The sequence below is a fragment of the Leptosomus discolor genome, chromosome 11 (assembly GCF_034619465.1).
Source record: "Leptosomus discolor isolate bLepDis1 chromosome 11, bLepDis1.hap2, whole genome shotgun sequence".
NCBI lineage: Eukaryota > Metazoa > Chordata > Aves > Leptosomiformes > Leptosomidae > Leptosomus > Leptosomus discolor.
The window spans coordinates 1,816,038-1,843,658 of record NC_141401.1 but is presented as its reverse complement, the minus strand read 5'-3'; the positions used below and the strand labels follow the sequence as shown (position 1 = coordinate 1,843,658).

The window sequence follows — 27,621 nt, the reverse complement described above, 5'->3', positions numbered from 1 at the left end:
GGGTTTGCAGGGGAAAGGGGGGGGTTTAGATGTGCCGGCAAAGGTGGAGGAGCTGGGACGTTGCAGACGCGCTGAGAGGAGGAGAAGGGATTTTTGAGATGGTTTCAGAAGCTCCTCACTGTCTGAGTTTTTATTTATTAGCATTTATTTAGGTAATGTGCTGGGGAGCAGGCGGCCTCCAGGATTGCCAAGTCTTGTTGCAGCCCTCGGCTGGGGGAGGCTGAAGAAGGGATGCTGAGGCAGAGGAGGGCTGCAGCGAACCGGAGAGCTTCTGGGCTTCAAACCCGGCTGCGGGGGGGAGGCAGAGCCTCCAGCTGCTGTGGACCAGCCCCAGATGTGTTGGGCCGCATCTTCTGGTCCCTTCCAGCACTAAGTTTCTGCCGTTCAAGCCGTGAAAAAGAAAATATCGAAACCTGAACCCACAATTTTGTCCTGTCCTGTCCCCTACAAAAAGAGCTGATCCAGCAGCTTGGCTGGGTGCGGGGTGAATGATGTTCTGCCTCTCCAGCCCTGCTGGTGCTTGGAATATCCCGAAAAGAAACCCAGGGGCTGCTCAGAGAGGGGCTAGCATGTGTGTGGGGGGATGAAGTGCCTGATGCCAGGCTGTGGGGGAGAGCCAGACCCGAGAACAAAATATTTAGTGGCCGTAGTGACCACTACAGGCTGGACCGGACCCTTCCCAAGGTTGATCCTGCTCTGTCACAACGACACTTCCAGGGTCCTTAAATCTTGTGGGATAAAGATCCTCCCTTTGACGACCAGAGCTGCTTCGGGAAGCAACATGAGTCACTCAGCTTTTAAAAAACAATTTTATTCGGTATGTTTTGCTAATAGTTTTTTTTCTTCAACCACTTGGGTGCTGTCACACAGGCCTGTCATACAAATTTTATGGGGATCCACTGCAGGGACGGACTCTAATACAAATTTTATAGGGATCCACTGCAGGGACGGCCTCTCATACAAATTTTATAGGCAGAAACCACCGCAGGGACGCAGCTGGAGTTGCAGGAGCTCAGCTCCATCACCTGCGGCGGGAGAAGTGCTGAGCGGGCGCAGGAGCCGCTGGCAGGGCCGATGCTGGAGCTCAGCCCCCCACTCTGGTCGGGTTGGGTTCGTGGGGAATCGGCCCTTCTTGCCCCACACCAGGCTTCGTCCCGGGGTCCGGGGCGGCACGGCCGAGCGGAGCTGCCGTGCGGATCCAAGGTAGGGCGGCTCAGCGCCTTCCCGGCCCGTTTCCTCGGCTGGGAGCCGCGTGGGCGGCGCGGACACGCTGTGCCAAGGCACGGGGAGGGGGAGAGGGCTCCGGCTTCCCAGCCACCCGCTCCCCGTCGAGGGCTGGGATGCTCCGCGGGGCGGCGAGGGGCACTGCGGTACGGGCGGGATTTGGTGCTGTCCCGTAAACCAGCGCGGAACCGCGCGGTGCAATTGTGGGGGCTGCGCTGCACGGCCGGGGGAGACGCCCCGGCCACGACCCACGACCCCGGCTTTAAAGCGTTACGTTGCAAAGTCCATTTTTTCCCCTTTTGTCTGGCCACCCCCTCCCCAGCTGGGTCCAGTTAACACACGATACATCTTGCAGGTATGGAAGGTCAGGAATTTATTTGAAATACAGCTACATTAGAAAAACTAGATTTTTTTTAATTTTTTTTTTTTTTTTTCTTCAAATCACTCTAAAATATCAAAACTTATAAACTTTCCTTTGCTGCATGGAGGTTGTTCATGTGCAGGGTGTAAAACGCCCACGGCTCAGGGATATAGATCACGCCAGGGTACTTCTTCCTGAGAATTTTGTCGTTCCACAGCCAAACCACCCAAACAGCAATGAGGACCAGCGTGATGATGAAGGAGTAGAAGAGAAAAAGCCCGTTGCTGTCCAGGACGAGTCCTTTGCGTTTCTGGTGCATCACTAAAGCCATCATGGCAAAGAAAGTGAAAATGTAGAGGATGAAAATCTGACCCTCCGTCACGAGGTACCTACGAAGCAAGAACGCCCGTTAGTGCCGCCGGGGGGAAAGCACCGAGCGACGGCAGCCCCAGCGCCCCCGGCTTTACCCGGGGCGAACGCCTCCCCCTTCTCCCCGCATCCAGACCAACGAAGCTCTGCTGCTTCCTACGGCCGGCTTTTAAGCTGTGATTTGTTTCCACGATTCTTAGCAGTAATTTAACAACTGAGCTACGGGATTTGGGATGAGAACGGGTAAGAAAGGCGCGCCCAGGATGGGATTTGAAAGGTGCTGGGCTCAGTTTGGGAACGGGATGCTTAAAGGCAGAACTGAAGGCAGACTCTGGCTCTGCCCCACGGATGTTGTGTTCATTTAGTCCAAAAATCCCCCGCTCCCCCTATGCTGTGGCCAGTCCTGAAGGGGTGTTAGCAGGGGGAAGGAGGAATTACCCTCCCTGGTTCTCAAATCGCTGGCACACCAACTGCAGAGACTCACGCTGATGCGTTTAAAGGAAGCGCAATGGGGTAACTGGGAACTGACCAAATGATCTTGATGATTTGGATGATCAAAAATTAATTTACTGTATAAAAACAGTCTCAGCAGGGGGCAAAGCCACGGGCAAGAGAGAACATCATCTCGGAATGAAAAGTTGTTTGGCTGCCATCAGGGAAACTGTCGGGGAAGATGAGGCTAATGAAAATGGGAAATAAATAAGACCTCTCTCCGAAGGCGATCTGGACCCGCAGGGCGAGCCGAGGAGGCAGCGTCGGAGCATCAGGCAGGCGGCCCGAAACGCCTGGACAACGGGTGAGAGCAGCCCCATCGCCACCAACAAGCTGAGACCCCGTGGATGTGCTGCGGGCGCCGGGCGACCGCCCCAAAATCTTCAAGGAACTGTCCTAACAGCGCGGCTAACGGCAGCCTTTGAAGGGGGGGGGGCGGACAGCAAGTCCCCCGGAGGCTGGAAGCCGGAGCTCCAGCAGTAACGATGTGACCCAGCAGGGCCAGCAGCGCTGATGGGTGACCCCAAAGTTGTCCCAACTAAAGCGGCTGCAAATTTCAACCAGATTTGATGTGATTTTTTTTCCAGACCTGCAGAGCAGAAGCTGCAGCAAGTTCTGCCCTGGGGAACGGAGAGCCCCTGCCTGCAGGCTGCGGGGCTGCCCGCGGCGGTACTCCTGCATCCCTCGCCCACCCAGAGAGGACAGAAGCCACTTACCAGTAGTAAAGGCTGCTGGGCCCCATCAGAAGCAAGGCAGCCACTGGCATCCTGCTCTCCTCTTCGACAGGAGTGAAGCAGCCGGTGAAATATATAAACAGTATCAGGAAAAAAGGGATGTACCTGCGAACATAAACCACTGGGATTGGCGGCGTGACCCTGGGGAGCGTTTAAACCCCCCCCTGCCAAATCCAAACCGTGCCCCCAGGCAATTCCTACGCTGAGCCCGTGAATGAATTCAGTGAAGGAGGAGAAGCGGAGGCTGCCCAGGGGTGCTGGGTCCTGCCCCCTGGGGTCCCACGGTGCCAGGCAGGGCATCGTAGCTCTGGCTACGAGATTCCTGCTGGGTCCATGCGATGGACAAAAGGGCTGGCGGTGCCCGGTGCAGGGTTGGTGCATGTCCTGGCTGCACCGAGTGCTCCTGCTGGTAACGAGACCCCCGGGGCTCTGGCAGGAAGAGCCCAAGTTTGGTGATTAGGTCAAACATCCAACAGTCGCGTTTGTTACACGCCCAGGCTCGAAGAGGCGGCGTAAGAGCGTTGTGTGGGGTTAAAAAGCTGAACTGCAGGAAAGCAGGACGTGGGCCAGGCTTTCAGCAACCGAACAGAGCCCTTTTTTCATTTAAAAGAACAGGATTTGCTTGCTTCACCGCAAATAAACCAGGAAAGCCTGATGGGGGAGAGATTTCCCCTCCGCTCTGAGCAATCTCGGGGTTATCTGGCAGCGGATAAAGGGCCAGAAAGTCCTTTTTTGGGGGTCTTCAGTGCAGGCAGAGCAGCAGGACACGTCTGCAGCGCCGGGTGCCGCTCACGCAGGTGGGAGGGTGCCAACGGGACCTGCCACAGCCCGCAGGCACGACCAGCGTTACCAGCAAGGGCAGCCACGCTGGATGGAGCACGCTGTCCAGCTGGAGCAGGCGTTTCCAGGGTGGGCTTGGGGCGATAGCGCTGAAATCAGACCCTGAGTTCCCTGGGTCGCCATGGCCTGGTGGTCTCTGTTCCTGCTCTGGCTGTGAGAGCAACCCTTCCCTCTCCGCTGGAGGGTGGCTAACGGGGTGCACGGGAAAGGAGGGGAGCGAGCAAAGGGCTAGAGAGAGCGGGCAGAGTCAGGGTGTTTTGGGGTCAGCCTCCACGGGAGTGGAAAGGTGGGGGGGTGACAGCCAAGGAGCCTGCGGAGCCCTCAGACCCGTCTCTTCCCCTGGGTATCCCGTGGAAGGTGGCCAAGGGGCGAGAACAACCGAGCCATTCCTCCGGCCCCTGCGGCCGTCAAACCGCCACCACATCCTACAAACATCCCTGTGACAGAGACAGAACTGGGGGGGGAGGGGGGGAAGGGGCGACCTTCCAAGGGCGAGATCCACCGTAATCGCCCTGGCCATGAGCACGTTACCCCCAGCCAGCTCCCAGCCGCCAGCTGCGTTTCACTGGGGTTTTTTGGATGTATGAAGCTACGATCAGATCAGATCTGCCCCTCCTTGTATTCATTCCGTCCTGAGGCTGCTAGATAGGCTGTAAATTGCTTACCACATCGAATGACCTAAATATTCATCGTAGTAGTAGAGCAGCTCGAAGGAATCAATCTGCAATGCAACGGAAAGAGATTTAGAAGGGCAGAGGGAACAGGGTGCTATTAAATAAGAACAAGCAGTTAATATCTTTTTAAGTGCTGGCATCAAACACAGCCTCTTTACCAGCGTCTCTGGCTTCAGGTTCTTGATGATGGGATTCTCTCTCACAGACAGATGGTGCTGGTAGCCGCTGAAAATGAGGCGATGGTTGACGGAGTCTCCGACCAAGTGGATGCTGGCTCCCATGACGAACATGATGATGCTGACGTAGACCATCGATCTCGGTAAGGTCTTGGGGGATCTCTCGATGAGCTGAAAGCACAGAGGTGGGTTGAACGGCCAGGAGGTAGCGGCGGAGACGCGTGACAAGTGCTGCCCCGTCTGACTTTACGGTGTTTTGCAGAAAAAAAACCCCACCAACCCCATCCATCAAACAAAGGCAAGAGGCCTGCGGAAAGCCACGAGGTTCTGCTGCCGCAGTGGGTGAGCGGCTGCACGTGGTGGCCAGCACCCTGCTGGGGAAAAGCCACTTGTCCCTCCAGGGCAAGCGGCGTGACACCACCAGAACGAGCTTCCCTGACTGCGGCTACTCTCCCTAAACGCATCTCGGACACGTTTCCACCAGCTCACATGGCTTTCAGGTTCCAGCACACGCTTTAGCCCTGTTTGCAACAATAAAACCACTTTTTTGGGTTTTTTTTTTTTGCCCTCATTAAACCTTTCTGCCGAGCAGCGCCCTTACCCTTAGGCTTAGGGCGAATCAGTGATCTGGTCCTTCTAATGGAGTATTCCAAGCAATTTCTTCCTTCGGTGCGATCAAAACCGAGAAACGAGAAACCAAAAGGCAGCTGCTCGCTCAAGTGCCTCTGCCGAGCGGATCTGCAGGGCTGGCTGTGCCCTCCAGTGGTGGGGAGAGCCTCCAGCAGCGCTCCAGCTGAGCCCAGGCACTTCACTCCCCCGGCTTTAGGATTCTCTGCCGGATGATTTTCACGAGACTCTTGTTAGAGCTGTTTGGGGTTGGTTTTGGTTTGGTTTTTGGGTTTTTTTTTTTTTCCTTTCTTCCTAATGGAATCGAGCTCACCTCTCCTTGTGGTTACTTCTGAAGAGGAATCTGCATTGAAACCTGCATCTAGAAATACCTAATTCCCAGCAAAACCCGCTGAGGCAACCTTTTGAACACCAGCTATACCACCTCCTGGTGTGCTTAGGTCTGGGTGGGGGCAGGCAGGCGAGGCTGGTGGGGAGCCCGGGGAGAGCTCCTGCAAGCCCAGCCGGGGACGAGGAGCAGGAACTTCTCTCCAAAAACGAGCTCCCCGCTCAGCCTGCGAAGCGGGGTAGAGCTCAAAAGATGTAAATCCCAGCTGAAGGCTTTGGAGGGGACACCAAGCCGGGTCGGGGGGGACACATCAGCCCGAGGATCAGCTGGGGCCACCTTCGCCTCCCGTCTCCCTGCTGCCAAATCAGCTTTGCAGCCCTCCGTAAACAGTGAAAAGCTCCTTATTTGTATTTAATTTTGAGGCTTAACTTTCCCTTTCTCCGTAACTGGTGTATGAATGTCAGAGGAGTCAGCGAGGCTGAGGAGAGCGAAAGGTCCAGGAAAGCTCTCGTCTGATGGAAAAGGACGGGGGGGACATGTCCTTCAAGGGGACGCTGGGCCAAAGCAACGCACCCTGAATAACAAATGTGTTTTTTTTTCTCCGCGGAGCAGCCCTTCGTGCTGGGCTGCCAGGGAAGTCCAAGGCAGCACGTTTTAACCCGGTGGGTGCCCAGCCTGCAGAAATCACCTCTGTCAGACTGTGACGGCTTTCGCATCCCCCAAAGGACCGGAGCCTGAATATTCCGTTTTGGCATTTAAAATCTCCCAGACAGACCCAGGAGAGAGAGAGAATCATTTACATCTGAGGACATAATTCAATTTCTAGCTAATGAAGGTTAAAATATACTTATAATTGCTTTCTCATATCTTCTGGCTGCTAAGTATTTAATATAAGAAGCTTTCTAATGATACCACAGTCTTTAACCTCATAAATGGTTTACACGATCCAGCGGCTGGCAGCTGGAGCAAGATAAATTCACACTAAAGCTACAGTTCTAACGTCAAAGAGCAACTGTGTAATTAAGCTCTGAACAATTTAGAAAAATCTACTATAGTTCCCGTTGTCTCATAAGGTCCTTTAAGTCATGGACGGGTGTTGTCTTAAAACTACACTTGGGCTCAGCCAGGGAGAAGGGCTCTGCCTCCTCCTGACTCTGGAGTTCCTGGGGGAAGCGATTTGGGGTGTACACGCAGGAACTGGAGTTGCACGAAGGTGGTCGCTGCCTTGCTCTTTAAAAGGGGGCATCGTCACAAATTCTTCCTGGAGTGGCAAAGAGCAGGGCCGGCTCGCGTGAATAACCAACATTTCTCCAACAAGCTCCTAGCAAACTCTTAGCCTTTACAAAACTGTTGTTTGCCCTGTTTTTACAAATGATAATATTAAAAAGAAAAAGATAAAAATTAACACCTGCACCTCGAGGGTTACCTTTAGCAGAAGAAAGGGCGTGATAACGTTGTAAGCCATGTGGAAATAATCTCCAGCACTCGGTTTGTTTAGAGGAAACCACTCCAAAGGTAGGATTATCTGAGAGGGAGGAGGCAGGGGGAAAAAGCACATGAGTATATCCTCACCACCCAGCTCGCGATCGCAGCCCCGTCCCTGGCTGAAAGACAGGGAGAGAGAGAGAAACCCCTCGCTTTGGACGGCTGCTGCTTGCTAATGGTCAGCTCGGCGTGGCAGAGCTGCGAGGAAGGCAGCTGGGCAGCTCTTCCCGCCGCGAGCAGCCCCAAAAGCGCGGTCTGGAGGGGGGGTGCTCAAGGCGCAGCGTATTTCCATCGCAGCGCTGCCCAAAGCCGAGGCCGGGAAGGCGCGTGGCCGAGCGAGCAAGGCAGGCGGGAGTCCTGCAGCGGCGGATCTCCGCTAACCCTCTGCCACGTGCAGGTGCCAGCGATAAAAAAAGCGAGATTTGAGGGTAATGGCCATTTCTGCCCTGAGCTAGCGGGAGAGCAGGAGTCCCAGGCTCTGGAGATACAGGCAAGGAGTGGGGAAGAGCAGTAGGAATCTCCCCAGGTAAACTTTTGTTACGAAAACGTAAAGCTGTGGGAGAGGTGACATGGAACAAGTTTCCCAGCTCCCTTCCCCGTGACTGGAGCGACCCGCTTGGTACCAGTTCCTCACACCAGTACTTCGCAGTGGTCCTCGTCTCAAGGACAGCTCCTCACGGGCGTCCCTTTGGTGTAGAAAACAGTCGTCCGTGGGTCTACAGGGAACCACCACGGCTCTGCCTGCCCCCCCCCGTCCCGTCGTCCACCCTAAATAAGCCGACGGCGAGCCAGGGGGCAGGCCTGCCTCTGCCACGCTCACCATCGCGATGGGGCGCCCGAAGTCCAGCACCCAGTTCTGCAGGGTGAAGTAGAACCACAGGTCGAAATGAAACGGGGAGGTCTTGAAGGTGTCCTCGCTCTTGACCGCTCCATGCCTAGAGGTGACAGAAGTGACAGCGTCAAGCCGTAAGTCACAGGACAGGCTCCAGGTCTGCATCCCCACCCAAAACCCGTGCTTCCCTGGCTGCCGGTGTGTCTCAGGGCTTTGGGATCTGTGGAATCATAACAAAGCTGAGAGGCCGAAGAGAGGAGGCGGCAGTACAGAAAGGCAAAGCGGCCCCGTAAGAAGGCTCTTCCCGGCCGAGAAGTGAGCACAAAAGCAGGATGAAAAGCTTAAGTGCTGAATTAAGTGCAACTATTTTTAACTTTTGCATGACAAAGCAAAATTCAACTCCCCTGGAGCTTCTGCTGAATGCTAAAAAATGCATCCACGCTAAAAAAATGCATCCACGCCTGGTGGTACTCAAGCCCAAGGATGCTCTGGATGCACCATCACCTTCATCTTCCGCTCTGAAGATCCTCCTCTGCCTCCGCAGGGTAAGGCCTGCTCCAACCCCGCTGAAGCCTTTCCACCGAACAACCCTCCAGCCCCACCGGCCCTTCACCTCCCTACGGGAACAGCCGGCGAATCGCTCTCCCGCGGCGCCGAGACCAGGACGGCGTCAGCCGGATCGGCCACCACCTTGCGCTACCCTGAGCCCGCGGTCCGAACCCAATGGATGGAGGAAGAGGATGGCGGTACCCTGGCCAAGCCGGGATGCCTTGCATGAAGTCGGGAAAGCTGCAGCTCCCTGGAAGAGGTTGTCAACCCCTGCACCAGCTGGGCTAACCCAGGTAAGCCAAGATGCCCTGGATAAGGCTGTGGTACTGCGGCTGAGCGGGGGAAACCTTCCCGAGGCTGGGGGACCCTTCCCGAGGCTGGGGGACCCTTCCCGAAGCTGGGGGACCCTTTCCGAGGCTGGAGGACCCTCTCCGAGGCTGAGGGACCCCGACCCTCCGGGCTATCCCTGGACACCCGCAGCATCCTGGATGGGATGCTGGTACCCGGGATGGGGCGCTGGTACCCGGGATGGGGCTGGGGCAGCTTGGGGCAGGATGAGCCGGGGGGACACGGGGACACCGGATGGGGTCCCCCGGGGCTTGGGGTGGTGGTTCCCATTCCCGTGCCTTCCCTCCCCGTCCCCGTCCCCGCCGCTCACCTGCCCGGGTAGAGCGGCCCGGCGGGCTGGGGGGAGCCCGGGGCCGCCACCGGGAACGGCCGCCGTCTCGCCGCGCTCTGCATGTGCCCGGCCCGGCCCGGCCCGGCTCGGCTCGGCTCGGCTCGTCCCGGCCCCGCTTGTCCCGGCTCGGCTCCGCCCCGGCGCCGGGGGACGAGCGGCGGCTGCGCGGCCGGTGGCCCCGGGACCGCCCCGGTCGGTGCGGGGGGGGGGGGAGTGGGGGGGGGGGGGGGGCGAACACACGGAGGACACGGACACGCAACAACGGGGGTCGGCGGGGAGGGGGCAGCCCGGCTCGGCTCGGCTCGGCTCGGCCCGGCTGAGCTCAGCGCCTTCCCCTCCCCTTGCAGCACCCCGGCGGTTTGTTTTATTCCCTTCCCCACGATCTTTGCCGTTTCGAAACCGGAGGGAAAGGAGCAGGACGGGGGTTAACTCCCGAAACGCTGGTTTGAGGCGAGAAGCTCTTGGCCCTGATGGGCACGGATCTCCCCCTCCACCCACCGGGCCAAGAAAACGAGCTGGGAGAAGGCTGGCAGGGAAGGGAACGGGAAACGCAGCAGCCCGTCCCCTGCCACCGCTGCGTCGGTTTTGAACCCGAGGGTTCATGGAAATCAGGCGGTGGAGCTCGGCGTGGCCGTGCCACGGGTTGGGCTTTACCGCCGCCAGCGACTGGCGACGGGCGGCTGGTCTCGCCCTGCAGTGAAACCGCTCGGGTTCGGCGTCGAGCGGACGGGCGTGAGGGCTCCGAGCAGCCGGGGATGTGGGCGCCGTCGCTTTGTTCCTTCCCCCACCCCCCCATTTTGCCCAGATAAATGCCATCAGATCGGGATAACTCACCGGCGGTAAGAGCGTGAGGCAGGGAAGGCTTTGCACCCCCTGGGGCTTAACTTGCACCCGCTGGGACCCAACTTGCACCCCCTAGGACTTAACTTGCACCTGCTGGGACCCAACTTGCACCCCCTAGGACTTAACTTGCACCCCCTGGGACCCAACTTGCACCCCCTGGGACTTGTAGCTTAGGGTCTGAGTCGGGTGATGCGTCTGTGTTTGAAACAAGGAAGAGCTCAAGCTTCCAGCTCGCCACTGGTCAGGGCAAACGGGCACTGAATGCACTGCGTGGTTCTGCTGAGGCTCTTTGGCTTCTGACCCTGCTCCTGGGTAGCTGGAGGACTCTGGTGTTGAGCACGGTGGAGCTCACAGACGCTCGGGTGGTCCCAGGCTCGGCTTCGAGCTGGGAGCTCTGCAGGAACTACGCCGACGCGTTCGTTGTCTCTCTTTCTGGGCGCAGCCCCGTTGTCGAGATGGTGACGGGGCTGCGCCACGGCCTTCTGCTGAGGCGGCGTGGTCCTGAGCGCAGTGAGCTGCACCCACCGCAGCCGAGGAGGCTCCAAGAAGCTGCAGGGCAGAGCCCTCGGTCTCCCCGCTCGGCGGTGGTGCTTCCTCAAGGGACCACCCCTCTGCACCATTCGTGTGAACCCACGGGGGGGGGGAAAAAAGAAAAAAAAAAATCCTTGAAAAGTGGAGGAGATCATTGAGGTAATGGAGACAGGTTCCACTTAAACTGACCGTGAACCCTGCTTGTCACGCTGTCCCCGACACGCGCCCGGGGCTGTTAAAAGCTGATCCTCCTTGACTGAACACCGCGGAGCTGACCGCGGCCTGGCTCGCGTCCCCCTCGCCTCGCCAGGGCTCCTCTCGGCGGGGCCGGCCGCGCCGTCCGGCTGCCGCTCCCATGCATAATGCACAGCCCGGCCGGCCCAAACTTTCCACAAAGCGCTGCGGCTCCGGTTGCGCGGGTTTAGATTAACTATTCATAGGGCTGATACCGTATCCCCTCGAAAACAGCGGCGCGGGTGGTGTATCACGTTGCTTACCGCGGCCTTTGTGGGTCTCGTGGGACTGGTCACAGCGTGGGGCACCGCCTGGAGGTCTCTGGGAGATGATCTGTGCAGAGGAAAGGGGGGGCGGCCAAGCAGGTGGTTAAGCTCTCGGTTAAGCTGATAGGCATGCGGCGTAACGGCGTCCCTGAAACCAAGGGTGAAGTTCCTGCGTGTGTTGAGACTGGGGATGATGGGCTTGTCGGGGTGGAGTTGTGGCTGGAGTGGTGAAAGCTGCTGGTCCCTTCTTTAAAAAAAAAACCAAACAACCAACTGAACCTAACCGAACCCAGCCCAACCCAACCCAGCCCAACTGAACCAGACCTAACCCAGCCTAGCCCAATCCAACCAACCCAACCTAACTAACCCAACCCAACCCAACCCCACCCAGTCTAGCCCAATGCAACCAACCCAACCTAACTAACCCAACCCCACCCAACCTAGCCCAATGCAACCAACCCAACCCAACTAACCCAACCAAACCCCACCCAGCCTAGCCCAATCCAACCAACCCAGTCCAACTGAACCAGACCCAACCCAACCGAACCCAACTCAGTCTAATCCAACCCAATCCAACCAACCCAGCCCCACCGAACCCCACTCAGCCCTACCCAGTCCAACTGAACCAGACCCAACCCAACCAAACCAGACTCAACCCGACCCAGCCCTACCCAACCGAACTGAACCGAACCGAACTGAACCGAACCGAACCGAACCAGAGCCGGGAGGGCCCGGCCCAGCACCCGGCCACCCAAGGAGGTGCAGCCCAGGGAAGGCCGCGCAGCCTCCGGCCGGACAACGGGCTACCCGGCCCCGGGGGCGGGCGGGCAGCACCGGGGTGCCCGGGGAAGGGGCGGCGGCCCCGTCCCTCCTCGGGGCCGTGTGCCGCCCGCGGCCCGGAACGTCCGTGCGCTGCCGCCGGTTGCCGGGGGGAAGCGGGAAGCTGGGGCGACGCTTCCGGTTTCGCTTCCGGAGTCGGCGGCGGGGGCGGAGCGGCGGCGGACCGGCAGGGCCCTTCCGGCGACCCGTAGCGGTGCCCCGCGCGCGGCACCGGGCCCGGTCCGTCTGTTGCCGCTCTCCGGGCGCCCCCCACCCCCCGTAGGGCGGGGCCGGCGGCGGGGCCGCGGGTTCGCGTCCCCCGCTGGGGATGGGCCGTGGGCCCGGGGCGGGCGGCGGGGGCTCGCTGGGCGGGTGAGGCGGCGGTAGGCGCTGGGGCCGTCCCGCCTCGCCGCCGGCCCGAAGGGGCTGGCCGGGCCCGGGGGGCAGCTGGCCCCGAGAGGGCCGCATGTGCCCTCCGGCGGGCACCGAGGCAGGACGGACGAGGAGGCGGAGGGAGAGGCCGCCCCGGCGGCGGCGGCGGCGGGGCAGGCCGGCAGGCCCGAGCGGGGCCGTCCCGGTCGTCGGGGCCGTAGTCGGGAGGAGGAGGAGGCGGCGATGGAGGGCCTGGCCGGGTACGTGTACAAGGCGGCGAGCGAGGGGCGAGTGCTGACCTTGGCCGCGCTGCTCCTCAACCGCTCCGAGAGCGACATCAAGTACCTGCTGGGCTACGTCAGCCAGCACGGCGGGCAGCGCTCCACCCCGCTCATCATCGCCGCCCGCAACGGCCACACCAAGGTGGTCCGCCTGCTCCTCGAGCACTACCGCGTGCAGACCCAGCAGACCGGCACCGTCCGCTTCGACGGGTACGTAGAGCCGCCCGGCGCTGCCCCCGCGGCCGCGGATCGAGGGCGGTACCGGCACGGCGCAGGGGCTCAGGACCCCGCTCCTTCCCCAGCTGCCGTGGGGAAAGTTGCTTTGTGAGCCGTGAAGATGCTTTTGCTGCTTGAGGTCCCCCCGTGTGGTGCTTCGTGAGCCGGCAGTAGCTTTGCCCTTTGAAGATCCCCCACCTAAAACTCTATAATAGACAGAAGACCTCATGTGAAACTCTATAATAGACAGAAGACCCCACCTGAAAATCTATAATAGACAGAAGACCCCACGTGAAACTCTAGATAGAAGATAATCCTTGGGGACATGGTGGTGTTGGGTTGGACTTCATGGTTTTGGAGACCTTTTCCAACCTTGGGGTTCGCCACAGCTTGGAGAGCTCCCCTCATCGCTCTTCCCCTTGGCGAGCGGGTCACCTCGTGTTCTCTCTCTTGCTGTGCCCAAGTGGCCTTTCCTGTGACGGCGCTCGCTGGGCACAGGCAGCGGGTGAGGGTAGGGTGGTACCTGCAACTCAAATTGAGGGGTTTTCAGTGCCCATCCCGAGGAACGTCCCTTCCTCATGCTGAGAGCCACCGTGTGGGATGGCTGGGACTGAAATGTGACGTTTTAAGATGGAAAGGGAGGAAAAGGGGTGCCAGGCCGTCAGCTGGGACAGCCGTGCTGGTGCCACTGTTTGGGGAGAAGCCTGGCTGTGATGTCCAGGTCCCCCGGCGGCGTGCTGCCGTGGCAGAAGGAAGGAGGAACACCTTTTCTTAAATCTTCCGTCGAGTTCTTACCCACCTGTCAGTCTGAAACATAAGGCTGACTGCTCCTGAAGGCAGATCGGGCTTTTGAAGAGCTTCAGGTCTTGCAGAGAGAGGAGAGCTCGCATCAGGCACGGTGAGAGGGATCGTCATGGGTCCCCGCTGACATCTTTCATCTGGCTTCTGCTTCATGAGCCTGTGCAGCTCCACCTCGCCCAGGGAAAGACTGGCTTGGTTCTCAGGTGCTGAATGAAGGAACCGACTTCCCTGTGTGGTTTGGTGTTTGGGTTTTTTTTTTTCTTTCTTCCAGCCCTTCTTTTCCCCAAGCAAAAACTTTGAGAATACCCAGGGTGGGGTCTGCCCCGAGTTGGGTTAAAGGAAGGGCCTCCGTTGACAGAAAGCGATAGGAAGGGCTCTCCACCCCCCTCTGCGGCTGAATTTTCTCGTGCTCTGCCCCAACGGGGTGGTGATCTGCTCGCCAGAGCCTCTGCCTGGTGCAGATTAAAGGAGGTGTTGTCTGAGGGACAACGGGCACAGTGGGAGTCGCAGCCTGGCGAGGAGAGAGGCGGCACGTGATCCCCGCGTTCTCGTCGTTCTTCTGGAGATAAGGTGGCGCAGCAGCTCCGCCGGCGCGGCTGTTGGCTTGTCAGGAGAGACCTGTAGTCACCAATCAAGCACCTCGTGTCCGTTAACAGCCCCTAGGCCCCAATGCCCCTTCTCTTTTAATAGAAAAGCATTTTGATGTGATTACTTACAAACCAGGGAACTTGTTGCTGTGAATGAAGGTGTAGAATCTCTGCAGGCCAGAGCCCTCGAACAGCCTCAAACGGGTTGTCTGGAGGTGTTGGATTTACAGCCAGCCACACAATGTTCCCGTTGAGCTGCGTGAGAGCTTCATAAAATGACAAAAAAATGTTAAAATTAAGTTGGTATCTTTATGATAATTTAACTTTGGGAAACGTGACTGTTTGGACAGGTGGAAGTGAAGATCCTTTGTCCCTCCGCTGTGATTTGGGATGTGCCTTGAGAGCGCGCGTCGACTGCGGCGTGAACGCCGCCTGTTCCTAAGCGCTCCTTCAAAAACCAGGGGAACGGGAAGGGCGTCAGCCTGGAGCTGGGTAGCTACAGGACGAGCTGGGTTTGGGGATGAAAACAGCTTGAGGAGCTGTGCTGCTTTGCTCGAGCTCGCTGTCTGCAAACCTGTGATGTAGAACAGGTCTCTGAAACGGCCCAGCTCGGAGCAACTTCTGCTTATTTAAGAATTTTATTCTATTCCCAGAGTTCCGTTTGTGTAACCAGACGGCTGGTCTGGTTTTCGGGGTGGTCTCTCGGACGAGAGGCATCGGCGCAGCGGACGTGGTGGCGATTTTGCAGCTGGGGGAGAGAGAACAAGTGAAGCGATAGAAGTTCTTAAGCAGCTTTGGCGCCGGGGCCGGCGTGTCGTAGAGCCACGCTCGTAGGGGTGTTCGAGTTCGGGGTTTTTTTGTGTCAATATGTCAATTTTAAGCCTTTTCTCTTTCTTTAAAGTGCCAGTTTCTGGCACAAGGCTTCAAAGAAGTGGTAGTTCTTTGTTCTTCCCGAGACCTCCGTAGGCTGAGGGCTGGAGCTCGCCGGGAGGATCTTCAAAGCAGCGCGGGAGGTACTAGTGCTGAGCGTGGCTGAATCCCCTGGCTGCTTTGAAGTTTCAGCTCCCAGCGCTTCTTCCTGGGGGAGGTCTGTGTGTTTGATAGGTCTGTCATTCTCTTCCCTTGGCCATCCCGGTAAGGTCCTTCAAGGACAGGAGTAGGATGGCTGTGAAATGTCTTTTAGCGGCGGGGTCCGCACGTTGGCTGTTGCCTGCTGCTGGGCTGTCGGTCAGAGGTGCTGTTGGAAGAGCGTCGGTGTAACTGCTGCTTTCTGTCTTGACGTTTTCAGCTTTGTCATCGATGGAGCCACGGCGCTGTGGTGCGCGGCAGGAGCCGGCCACTTCGAAGTCGTCAAATTGCTGGTGAGTCACGGCGCCAACGTGAACCACACCACGGTGACCAACTCGACTCCCCTGAGGGCCGCCTGCTTCGACGGCCGGCTGGACATCGTGAAGTACCTGGTGGAGAACAACGCCAACATCAGCATCGCCAACAAGTACGACAACACTTGCCTTATGATCGCGGCCTACAAAGGCCACACGGACGTGGTGAGGTACCTCCTGGAGCAGCACGCCGATCCCAACGCCAAAGCCCACTGCGGCGCCACGGCGTTGCACTTCGCGGCCGAAGCCGGCCATTTGGAAATCGTGAGGGAGCTGGTCAAGTGGAAGGCGGCCATGATGGTCAACGGCCACGGGATGACGCCGCTGAAAGTCGCCGCCGAGAGCTGCAAGGCCGACGTTGTGGAGCTGCTGCTCGCTCACGCCGACTGCGATAGGAGAAGCCGGATCGAAGCTCTGGAGCTGCTGGGCGCCTCGTTTGCCAACGACAGAGAGAACTACGATATCATGAAGACTTACCACTATTTATATTTAGCCATGCTGGAGAGGTACCGAGACAGCGAGAATATCATTGAAAAAGAAGTTCTGCCGCAAATCGAAGCTTATGGAAACAGGACTGAATGCAGGACTCCTCAGGAATTAGAGTCTATCCGGCAGGACAGAGATGCCCTTCACATGGAAGGCCTCATTGTGCGGGAAAGGATTCTAGGCTCGGACAATATCGATGTTTCTCACCCCATTATCTACCGGGGGGCTGTTTATGCGGATAACATGGAGTTTGAGCAGTGCATCAAGCTGTGGCTGCACGCCTTGCATCTAAGGCAGAAAGGCAACAGGAACACTCATAAGGACCTCCTGCGGTTTGCTCAAGTCTTCTCCCAGATGATCCACTTAAACGAGCCCGTGAAGGCCAAGGACATCGAGAGCGTTCTGAGGTGCAGCGTCTTGGAAATAGAACAAGGCATGTCCCGGATCAAAACCACCCAAGACTCCGACATCCACACGGCCACGGACAACTACGAGTGCAACATCTTCACCTTCCTCTACTTGGTCTGCATCTCTACCAAGACCCAGTGCAGCGAAGAGGATCAGTCGCGGATCAACAAACAGATTTATAACCTGATTCACCTCGACCCCAGAACTCGGGATGGCTCCAGTTTGCTGCATCACGCCGTCAACTCCAGCACGCCGGTGGACGACTTCCACACCAACGACGTCTGCAGCTTTCCCAACGCGCTCGTCACGAAGCTCCTGCTGGATTGCGGCGCTGACGTGAACGCCGTGGACAGCGAAGGGAACAGCCCGCTCCACATCATTGTCCAATACCACAGGCCCATCAGCGACTTCTTGACGTTGCATTCCATCATCATTAGCCTGGTGGAGGCTGGTGCTCATACAGACATGACGAATAAGCAGAAGAAAACCCCTCTCGATAAAAGTACGACGGGGGTGTCTGAAATCCTCCTTAAAACTCAAATGAAGCTGAGTCTCAAGTGCCTGGCTGCCCGAGCAGTACGGATCTATAACATCAGCTACCAAAACCAGATCCCCAGAACTCTGGAAGAGTTTGTGAAGTTTCACTAGGCTACGTAAAAACTTTCGTGGTGGTGCTATCCCGGGACGACGACAGTTGCAGACAGCGGAATGCATCGGTGTCCATGGAGTTGTTTTTCTCTCTTCTTTCGGGTTGGGGTTCCTCTGGGTTCGGTCTGCAGCCTCGGTTCTCATGCAGATCTTGGTGGGAGGGTGGGGGGGGGGGGGTAAGAAAAGCCACATCGTTTTCCTGTAATCAGGTCTGATGTTTGAGATTTTGGTCATTTCTTTTGGTTAAAAGAATTGCTTCGTTCTCTCTTGTTTTTCCAAACACAGCGAAAAGAAACCCAGTGTAACTTGTGCAGAACGTTTGGTTTCCAGTGCACAGCTCCACTTAGGATTTGCGGCCGGCTGCTCTGGGGGGTGATTTACAGGGGCACCCGTGCTGCCGAGGCAGTAGCTTTGCAAATTTTAAACCTTCTTGGAGCGAGGTGGGAAAGAACGATTGGAAATGATGCGGTAGTGGGTGAAAAGTAAAGTCTCGGCATACAGAGCAGTCCCTCGCTCTCATACCTCACCGTCTTTTTATGCCTTTCAGTTAAAGCTGAAGATGTTGGTAACGTGTTAAACCTTTATTATTATTATTATTATTTTTTAAATTCAGTTTTGAACAGCAGTTATCAACAGCTACAGATGTATGGAATGCTCTGTTAGGAAATACAGGTTTAAATTCAGCTATGGTATGTTCATCTAATAATGGTTGAAATATCAAGCTCTTTATTTACGCTACTACAATAAGTATTGAATAACTTTTGGGAAAAAAAAAACCCAACCAAAAAAAAAGGACCTTGCACATTGACCGAAACGAACCGGAGTCGTGGTTTCTTTTCATGTAGCTGAGTTGCTCATATATAAAAATCATGCATGGATACCTAGAAAATTGATAGGGTATTTGTGTTTGTGTGTGTCCCAACATTTCAAAATGCTTTTAACTTGGGGTTTTTTGTTGTTGTTTCAATGATCAACATGCACCTTTTTGACTCAAAAGTATGTAAAACTGCACTCTTGGATTCCAGATGCTGTATCTTCCTAATGGAGTAGTCTGTCGCCAAAGAGAGTCTTCCTTGAAACTGCTCGAAACTGGCTTTTCCAATAAGCGTGGAGTCTGTGCCTCCCTGAATTGGACTTGAGGATTTTTCATGATTTTTACTCCTTTCATTATGAAAATCTGTTATGAAACCTGATTTTTAAAAAATTGTCCTATCGTAAGATCTTTTATGATGAGCAACTGATTGTATCATAGCGCTGTTGCTTGCGAGAGTACTTCTCCTTGGTAGAAGTTGCAGATACTCCGACAGTAAAATGTCACTTGTTTTGACAGGCTACTGAAAACTCTGTTTATTTTAAATGCAGCTTTTTAACTGTCAGATGATGAAAGAATGTTCTGTAGGTTTTTTTTAAACAATCTGGGTAGAACTTTAAGGCGAGATTTGGGCACACGTTTCTATTTGTATTACAAATAAATAAACATTGAATGTGGAATGAGCTCGGGACTCTTACTCTGTGTCTAGGGCCGGGCAGAAGGGCGCTGCTTGGATGGTGTGGTGCCCTGAGCGCTGGCTCTTGGGTCTCCTCCAAGGGCAAAGCCTGAGAAATGCCGTGTCTCCTCAGCTGCAGACTTTACTCTGCTGGAAGCCAGCTCCTGAAGTGAAAAGGGTGTCTGTCGCTTCGATCTCACGGAGGTTGGACTTACAAAGCGCTTAAAACCCGCGACTCTTGCGCTGGGATGTCAGGCCAAGTGGCAAAGCCCGAGTCGGCCACCTGGGGCCTTAATGCCACCGGCGGGGGTCGTCGCACGGTTGGGAAGGTGTCTGGAAATTGTCACCCCAAGTGTCTTCCTCCTGTGTGCTGAGGCGGGTGCATCTGAAGCGACGGGGAAAGCTGCGGTGCCGTGTTTCGCTGGGGATTGACAGTGGCAGTTTTTAGCCTGGAAATGCAAAAATAAAAAAAAGTTTTAAGTCGCTGCGGCTCAGCGCGAGAGCTGGGGAATGGTTTTCGTCGCCCGTTTTGGAGGCTTAAAGCTTCGAACCTGAAACTCCAACAACTCGAGACCAAGTACCGGACGAGTAGTGTTTGACTAGAAAAGCTGCTGGTAGCTGACTCGGTGGAAAGTACCCAGCACGGGTTACAGAAAGGGGGGCTGCTACGCTGCACCCCCCGGCTCTGACGCCTCGCTGGTCCTTTTTACCTGGCAGGAACTTATCGTTCGTGATGTGCGTGTGGTTCGAAATGAGTCAGTGGTCCTGGAGTCTGACGTGGGAGAGGGCTGAGCACGTGGAGCAGCTCACGCCGCTTGCTGCGTCACAGGGTGTTCTGGGTTGCAAATCATTTCGAGGTGCTCAGGCAGGGTTCCCTTGCACTGGGATGGTGGTTTTTTTTTTTCCCCTCGTGTTTCTGACATGGAGTAATCTGAGCGTTGTGTTCTTGTGAAATACCTGTGTAAGACCCTTCTTGGAACAAACACGTGTGCTTGAAATATCTGTCGGTAATAACGAGGTGAAGGAAGCTGCTTCTCCCACAATTCTGCTTTTTCAATAAGACAAAAATATTACACCAAACGATCCTGTGACAAAGCTGCTTCTCCCTCCCTTGCTGTAGCTTTGTGCTGATCCTTTCCCGCTCAGGATATTTGCTGAGGTTCTGCTTTGTTCGTGCTGTTCCGGGGATGATTTCAATATGTGAAGACCTGAAGAGAGAGGATGCTGTTACCCAGCAGCAGCAATAAAACTTCTTGTCAGTAGATCGCAAAGCGCTTTATCAAAAGAGAGGGGGAAGGTCTGTGCTGTGGAAGGAGCAGCTGATGCTCCTGTCTCAGGTGTGGTCCCTGTTCTTCGTCCCGGTTCCTGAGGAAGACGGGTTCCTGCTTGCCTGCAGCCCGGGAAGGTGGCGTCACGGACGTGCTGTTCTGCCGCCTTCGCTGTGGCAGTAAAAGCTCTTGGCCAAAGGACAGGGAAAAACCCCAAAAAACCCAACAGTGGGTGCCTGTTTCTGCACGCCTGTGCGTGCAGCAAGGTCCATCACGGCTCTCGGCTTCCCGGGCCCTTCCCTCTCCTCTCCTTAGGCTGGAAATTTCCTTTTCAAGCATTAAAAGCTGAAAAAAATGCGCTCGCTGTCGTTGTGGGAGTGACTTAAAGCGCTCGATAAAAAGCCACACGAACCCCCACGGGTGCTCCTTTTGCTGAGGGAAAGGAGCTGCGTGACGTCCCCTCTGCCGGGGCCGCGGCGCGTGTGCGCCCGTGGGCGATGGGCTGGGCTTTACCAAGCTGGCTCAGCCCGGGGAGCTGCTGGTGGCGCAGCCTGGCTTTGAAAAAGGCACCTTCCCGAGGCCAGCCCACGCTCGGTGGGCCGCAAACCCTTGTGTGGTGGGTTGGCCCTGGCCAGATGTCAGGTGCCCACCCAAGCCACTCCATCGCTCTCACCCCCGCAGCGGGACAGGGGAGAGAAAATAGTACAGCAGGCACGTGGGTCAGATAAAGACAGTTTAATGAAGCAAGGAAAAGCCAAACAAAAGATCTTATTCTCTCCTTCCCATCAGCAGGCGACGTCCAGCCGCTTTCTGGGAAGCAGGGCTCCGGTACGCGTAGCGGTTGCTCCGGGTGACAAATGTGAAACCCCATGTCCCCCTTTTCTTCCTCTTTTCCCCAGCTTATATTGCTGAGCAGATGTCCTGTAGGATGGAATATCCCTCTGGGCAGTCTGGGTCAGCTGTCCTGGCGATATCCCTTCCCAAGTTTTTAACCAACCCCCCAGCCTACTGGGGAAATGTTGGGGAAACAGCCTTGATGCTGGGCGAGCCCTGCTCAGCAGCAGTCAACACACTGGTGTGTTATCGAGCTACCACTGCACAGCACGGGGAGGGCTGCAGCTCAGGCAGCCCCGTGACACCTTGGCAAACCTGGAATCTCGGGCCCTCTGTCCGGAGGGATGTGCGTAGGGAGGCGAGCCCGAGCAGAAGGACAGCGCCACCGCGCACGGAGGGAGCTGCAGCTGGCATTTCACGGGCTGGTCTTTGGGCCAGCTCTGCCTAAAGCGTGGGCCTTAGGTGGTGGTGAGGGCCCTGCCTGGTCCTGCTGCTGCGTAGCTGCATGAAAAGCTGAGGGTTTTTTTCACTTATTTCATGGGCTTCTGCAGCTCCGCGGAGGCAAACTCTGCTCAGCTCTACCCCAGAGCCTCAGCCTCGGCAAGCAGGGGGAGGCACTTGGCGTAGTGAAGAAAAGCGCCTCCGCAAAACAAGACACACTTATTTTTTTCGGACAATGCTGTGGCTCTGTGGGAACCCTCCCCCTGCCTCGAGCCCTGTCCCTTCTGTTGGGGCGGTTCCCACTTGCTCCGGTCCCCCCGCCCTGCGCTCACAGCAGGGTTTGCTGGATCAGGCTGGGGATATGTCGACCTGCAGAATTAATTAATTAGTTTATCTGAAGATGGCAAGAGCCATTTCTTTTCGGTGGGGTCGATTTGGATTAGGAGAGCTCGCTTTACTGAGGCTGTCCCTGGCACGAGCATCAGTTTGTGAACCCAAGTGCCCATGTGGAGCAGCTCAGCTGCTTTGCCTGCTCTGTTTTGGGTTAGATGGATAAAAGCTGTCGGTGTAAGTGGCTTTAACCAAATTCTCAGTATCTGCAAAGCCTCTTTATGCTTTAATGTGTACACAGAGAAGTGCTGCTGCTCCGCTGCCCGGTTTTTAGGCCAGGAGAAGCCCACAGCAGGGCTCGTGTCCCATGGCACCCCTGCGCTGTTGTGAGGGGGAATGGGACGTGTGTTCCTGGAGTGTTTTGGCTCAATGGAAAGAAAAATGCAGCTTTCCTTCCCACGAGGGTGCAGAGCGGCTGTCGCACACCAGCCATCCGCCTGCAGCCCCACGCCTCGGCTGGGGACAGGCACTGGGTACCGGCGGGGGACAGCCGCTGCTCCGGGCCCTGGGATGCTGCTGGGTGGGAGATGTGTATCCAGGGACAGTATAGAACTGTGTGTATGTATATGTGTGTGTCTATATGTATACACACATATGCATGCACATGTATATCACCTACCAGAAGTCCTGGCTAACTGGGGAGGCCCCAGTGGACTGGAGAACAGCAATTTGTGATCTTGCTGAAGGGATCGAGTGCTCCCTGCAGACAACACCGAGCGAGGTGGGAGTGTTGAGCCGCCTGAGGGGAGGGATGCTCTGCAGGGGGACATGGGCAGGCTGGATCCGTGGGCCAAGGCCAACGGCGTGGGCTTCAACAAGGCCAAGTGCCGGGTCCTGCCCTTGGGCCACCACCACAAGCCCGTGCAGCGCTACAGGCTGGGGGAGGAGCGGCTGGAGAGCTGTCTGAGGCCACGGCTTGACAAGAAGAGGGGTCAGCAGTGTGCCCAGGTGGCCAAGAAAGCCAACGGCATCCTGGCTTGTGTTAGGAATAGCGTGGCCAGCAGGAGCAGGGAGGTGATCGTCCCCCTCTGCTCGGCGTGGGGGAGGCCACACCTCGAGCGGTGTGTTCAGTTTTGGGCGCCTCGATACAAGACAGACATTGAGGTGTTGGAGAGAGCGCAGAGAAGGGCCACAAAGCTGGTGAAAGGCCTAGAGAAGAAGCGTTATGAAGAGGGAACTGGGGCTATTTAGAAAAGGAGGCTGAGGGGAGACCTTGTTGCTCTCTGGAGAGGCAGGTGCTGCTCTCTTCTCACACGTAATTAACGATAGCACAAGAGGGAACGGACTCAAGCCGCACCAGGGTAGGTTTAGGCTTGACATAAGGAAAAGCTTTTCACTGGAAAGGCTGTCAGACCCTGGAATCGGCTGCCCTGGGAAGTGATTGAGTCACCCGCCCTTAACGTGTGTAAAGGTCGTTTAGATGCGGTGCTTGGAGATAGGGTTTAGGGGTGTGCTGGGTAGAGTGGGGTTGGCGGTTGGACTCGATGGTCTCAAAGGTCTTTTCCGGCCTGAATGATTCTGTGACTCTATGATCCGCCTATCCTTGGATACAGACACACTTTTTTAATACACAAGCACATACCTAAGCATACACACACATGTACATACAGGCACATATATGTACATACACACAGAGAGATTCTAGCTGCCGCACCATCCTGCCTGTGAGCATGGTTTCCCAAAGCTGGAGGATATATATACACACAGACACACACATATATATATATATGTAGAGGGAGAGTGAGCATACATAAAAAATACATACTCAGACACAGAAGTGTATGTCCTTACACGTGGCTCTGGAGCTGGACAGCAGCAGGAGGGCACCCCCCACGTCCCCACGGACGCCCCGCTGAAGGATCCTGCCCAGCCCTTGCTGACCCTCAGCTATTTTCCTTGCAGCCGGTGCAGCAGATATCTAAAGCCTGGGGAGGGAGGGAGACGGGCGGCTGCTCCTTTCGTAGCACCAAGGGCCGGGATGCTTTTGGGCAAAGCCTTGAACAGCAGTTGTTTATTTTTTTTTTTTTTTTTCTGGCAATGAAAGGTTGGAAAGAGCCTGGGGTAGTCCTCACTCAGCCCGCCTCTGTGCTTTCAACAGCAGGGAGGAAAACTGGGTGAGGGTCAAGAGGGAGAAGAAATAAATCTGCAAAGTTTGATCTCTTGGGCTGCGGGAGCGCTGGCAAGGTGTGACCAGCCCCAAGCACCCACTCTGGTACCTGCACCGGGATTTTGGCTCTCTAGGGTAGCCCTGTGCCCCAGCTGGGCCCCAGATCAGCCAGAAGCTCTGACAAGAACAGCTCCCATTCAAGGTGAGGATGCCAGCAATGAAAAATCCATTTTTTTTTTTTTAAATTTCCCCCCCGTTTCTGCAGATTTGTGCTGATTCTGCAGCACACCTTCCTCCGGGCATGCAAAGGCAGCACCCCTGGCTGCTCATCCCACCTGAGAGCATCCCTTTAAAAAACAGGCTGCAAAAACACTTGCATCCCTCGATAAATAAGCAGAGGACAAAGTCTGAGCCCCGTCCTCCTCCGCGGCGTCCCAGGGAGGTGCGAGCAGCTCCCGCTCGTGCCCACCCGAGCTGTGGCTGGGGGCTAGCACAGAAGGGGAGTAGAGGCCATTCATTTTTAAAATACTGTATTTTTAATCCTTAAAAAATACTAGGACAGTATTTAACAAACTTCATTACACATCCGGCGGACGTATGCTTTCTTTGCATCCATAAAATTAATATTAGCATAAATAATTCCGTTATGCAAAAAGAAAGATTTTTGTCAAACAGCACCGGTCATCCGGTTTCGCATGACCCCGAGTATGTACAGTTATAATACACGTGCGGACCCTTGCTGGACACGAGCTCTTCAAAACTGCTCAGGTTGTAGAAAACGCTTTGATTTTTTTATTTTTTTTTTTTTTAATTTTTGAATTGTTTTTCTCCTTTGCTTAAACAGGTAACTATTTTTAGAATAACTATGTACAGCTGGACACTGGAGATTTGCATTAAGGTGCTTTAATTTGCTATCATTTGTATTCAGTGCATTAAGAAGGCGGCAAATTAAAATCTCCACCCAATTGCTCCCGTTAACGAATGCGACGCAGTTTGAGAGCCGCGGCCAGCAAAGCCCGGGAGTTTGCTACAGCCCAGCCACGGGAATGAGCAATCCTCACGTTTGGTTGTTTTTTTTTTCCCCCAAGGATATTATTCTTTAAAGATTCTGGCAGCGCCGTGGTTTGCCCCAGGTCACGGGACACGCTGCTCCAGTGGCCCCTCCATCCCCGCGCTGCTGCCACCTCCTCACAAACCCAGTTTGAAGCTCCTCTCGCTGTGGCACAGGGCCGCGAGGAGGGGGTGGGGATTTTTGGTACGTGTAGAGTAGTGGGTTTTTTTTTTTTTTTGGCTTTTTGACCTGTTTAGGTGATTTCACACAAAGGGACGTACTCTCAGCTCGATGCAAACCCAAATTCAGCACCCAAATCCCTCGGCATCGAGGTGAACCTCTGCTCCGTAACCGGCGAGGGGCTGGGAGGGGGTGCACAGGGGGGGAACCCGGCGGCCCCGGCAGCATCACTCCAGCCCCCGGGCGCTGCGCTCCCGCTCTGCCGCTCGCCTGCGGCTCCCGCTTTTAAAAAAGCCGAGCTGTAGGGTTTAAAGAGAGACAAAAGAAAACCCCACCATTACTTCAGCTGATTGCTGGGAAGCGTCTTGTCTTTTAATGGGATATTGCCAGGCGGTTTAGACCCTGAATATGGATAACATGGAAGCCCAAAGAGGTCAGAAGGAGCTTTTTGTGATGCTCGGAGGTGCCGAGGGGCTCGTGGGGCTGTGGACGTGGAGCTGGAGGGCCAGGGGGTCCCCTCCACGCATGAGGGTCTCCACCAAGCCCCCAACGTGCCCAGCTTAAGGGCTGCTCACCTTCCAGAGGGCAAGGACGAGCAGGGCTAGGAGCAGGAGACCTCCTAAGGTGCTTCCCAGGATGATCCAGATGGGGATGTGCGACTCCTCCGGCTTGGAGATTTCAAACGTTATCTGCGAGGGAAGAGCATCAAAATGAGGGGCTGCTGCTGCTGGGTGGAGGAGCTGGGCGGGCAGGGGATGGGGGGGATGGCACGATGGTGCGGCTGTTGAGCACCCCCTCCTTGGGGAAGATGTTTTTGCTGCTGGAGAGCATGCCCACCCCATGCACCAGCGGTTTAGCTCTGGTTTTCCCTGCTCAAGCCTGCAATGCTGGGATGGGAGCTCCAGCCACCAACGCACCGAGCTGCTCTGGGCTCTGCGGGGCTGGGTGCTCGGCCACAGGGTTTTCCCCCCCCCCACTGGGGTCAGAGCAGGGGGTTGCAGCATCCCCAAAGCTGCCAGGTCCACGGGTGACCATCCCGCCCAGGGGCTCACCTGGCGGCTGGGGTCCTCCTCACGGAAGACGAAGGGGCTCCCGAAGCGGCGCTGGAGAGCGGCGTTCGTGGTGAGCTTCAGTGACTTGAACTTCAGCTGCGCAAAGAGATGCTGGTCATGAGCAGCAGCCATGGGAGAGGACCCAGCACCCTGACCGGGTGCCCCCCACCCCCGCTGTGGCTTTGCTCCCCAACACGGCTTTGCAGCCGTGCCAGGGATGGCGCGTGCTGCATCCGTGGGGGAGGACAGTGCAGGTCAAGTAGTGAGTGTGGTTAAACTGCAGCAAAAAAGGACTGCTCGAGATTAAATTCCCCATGAGGAGGTGCTGTGCAGGATGCTGGATGCACACACTGATAGAATAAATAGGATTTGAAACCAAAAATCGTCCCACGTGTGCCCGGGCTCCCTGGAAGGGAAGGCAATCGCAGGAGAGGGAAAAAAAACCAAAAAAGACCAAACCCTGTTTTTTGTGGGGTGAGGGCTTCTTTGGGGGATTTCTCCTCAAAAGCTACATGTCTGCTCTGGGAGGACTTACTGCTTTCAGAGACTTCATCCACAGATTGCCACGCAAGTGCAAGTTCATCTCCTCGTTGGGGGCTAATTTCACATTGCAGTCGATGGAAACGACGTCGGAGTTGCTGTGGTTCTGCAAAGGGGAGAAGTTCGTGGCGTGGGAATATCGCTGCTGAGAAGGGGGGTAAAAACCTCCCCTGGGCTTCTCCCCTGGCACACGTCGAGGGGAGCGAGGTCCAAACCCCGGTGGAGGGGCCACAGACCCGTCCTCCCCCGTGACCATAGGGCATCCCCATCCCAGGGGCTTTCTCCTCCCCCATGGCCATAGGGCATCCCCATCCCAGGGGCTTTCTCCTCCCCCGTGACCATAGGGCATCCCCATCCCAGCGGCTTTCTCTCTGGTTTAGTGGCTGTCTGGGGCAGCAGGGCTCATCCTGGGGGCCAGGATCAGGCCCACGAAGGTGCTTACCAGGTGGGGGGTGCGGGAGAGGTCCTCCTCGACGGGCATCCTCTGGTAGTCAGTGGTGTTCCCCCAGACGTTGCAGGTCGTGTTCTCCTGCGGAAGAAGCCGATGGGCTCCAAGCACGGGGACGGGGACCACGGTGGCCACCTCCCTGCAACCTGCCCCATGCTCAGCACCCATCCTGGTGGAAGCAGAGGGTCCTCAGCGCTCCTCCAGGCTTTGCTGGTGCTCTCAGCTGAGCCCCTCCTCAGCAAAAAACCACCAGCCTGGCACAGCTCCATGCGGGATGCCAGCTGGGGTGACACGGGGACTTGGCGAGAGCTGCGATACAAAACGCTCCCATCGAGGCCAAATCCATCCGTCTCCTGTGCCGGGCTCTTTCCATCACCGCCACGTGAGTCCCGCAGGGGCAGCGGGAGGCTCGGGATGCCCCAGGGTCTGCTCCCAGCCCTCTCACCCCTATCATGGTTGCTCAAGCCAGGAGTTCACCCCAGACACCGCTAATGCTTTCAAGACCCTCACGAATTCGTTGCACGCTGGAGGGAGGTCTAGCTCGGAGAAATATTTGGACTAAACTCTTTGGCCATTACC

At 56.4% G+C, this 27,621-nt stretch overlaps 3 protein-coding genes across 4 annotated transcripts in view; 1 reads left to right on the top strand and 2 right to left on the bottom strand.

The window, feature by feature from the left end:
• Positions 1–1,660: 1,660 nt before the first annotated feature.
• Positions 1,661–9,432, bottom strand: CLN6 (CLN6 transmembrane ER protein). The gene is made up of 7 exons (XM_086471692.1): positions 9,350–9,432; positions 8,131–8,245; positions 7,252–7,350; positions 4,853–5,041; positions 4,686–4,741; positions 3,163–3,285; positions 1,661–1,974 (listed from the first exon to the last, which is right to left on the bottom strand). The coding sequence occupies exons 1-7, from the start codon at positions 9,430–9,432 to the stop codon at positions 1,686–1,688; spliced, it is 954 nt and encodes a 317-aa protein (XP_086327818.1). The 3' UTR covers positions 1,661–1,685.
• A 3,246-nt stretch (positions 9,433–12,678) lies between these two features.
• Positions 12,679–17,393, top strand: FEM1B (fem-1 homolog B). Its single transcript, XM_086471727.1, has 2 exons — positions 12,679–12,926; positions 15,609–17,393. Exons 1-2 carry the CDS (start codon positions 12,679–12,681, stop codon positions 17,242–17,244), a joined length of 1,884 nt encoding a protein of 627 aa, XP_086327853.1. The 3' UTR covers positions 17,245–17,393.
• A 7,836-nt stretch (positions 17,394–25,229) lies between these two features.
• Positions 25,230–27,621, bottom strand: part of ITGA11 (integrin subunit alpha 11) — a 45,467-nt gene continuing 43,075 nt past the window's right edge. Inside the window, exons 27-31 of one of the 2 annotated variants that reach the window (XM_086471382.1) lie at positions 27,037–27,136; positions 26,590–26,700; positions 26,055–26,150; positions 25,578–25,691; positions 25,230–25,301 (exon numbers count right to left, since the gene is read on the bottom strand). In XM_086471382.1, the coding sequence (XP_086327508.1) occupies positions 25,230–25,301; positions 25,578–25,691; positions 26,055–26,150; positions 26,590–26,700; positions 27,037–27,136 (493 nt within the window). The remainder of the gene's footprint in view (positions 25,302–25,577; positions 25,692–26,054; positions 26,151–26,589; positions 26,701–27,036; positions 27,137–27,621) is intronic. The other variant, XM_009954854.2, reaches the window with a different exon arrangement.

Excerpts from the sequence above, each read along its gene's own strand:
- CLN6 (XM_086471692.1), bottom strand. The coding sequence starts at position 9,432 with ATGCAGAGCGCGGCGAGACGGCGGCCGTTCCCGGTGGCGGCCCCGGGC. Across the intron at positions 4,742-4,852 it reads ACCTGAAGCCAGAGACGCTG|ATTGATTCCTTCGAGCTGCT; the intron begins GTAAAGAGGCTG and ends GTTGCATTGCAG. Across the intron at positions 3,286-4,685 it reads TATTTAGGTCATTCGATGTG|GTACATCCCTTTTTTCCTGA; the intron begins GTAAGCAATTTA and ends TTATGTTCGCAG.
- FEM1B (XM_086471727.1), top strand. The coding sequence starts at position 12,679 with ATGGAGGGCCTGGCCGGGTACGTGTACAAGGCGGCGAGCGAGGGGCGA. Across the intron at positions 12,927-15,608 it reads GGCACCGTCCGCTTCGACGG|CTTTGTCATCGATGGAGCCA; the intron begins GTACGTAGAGCC and ends TGACGTTTTCAG.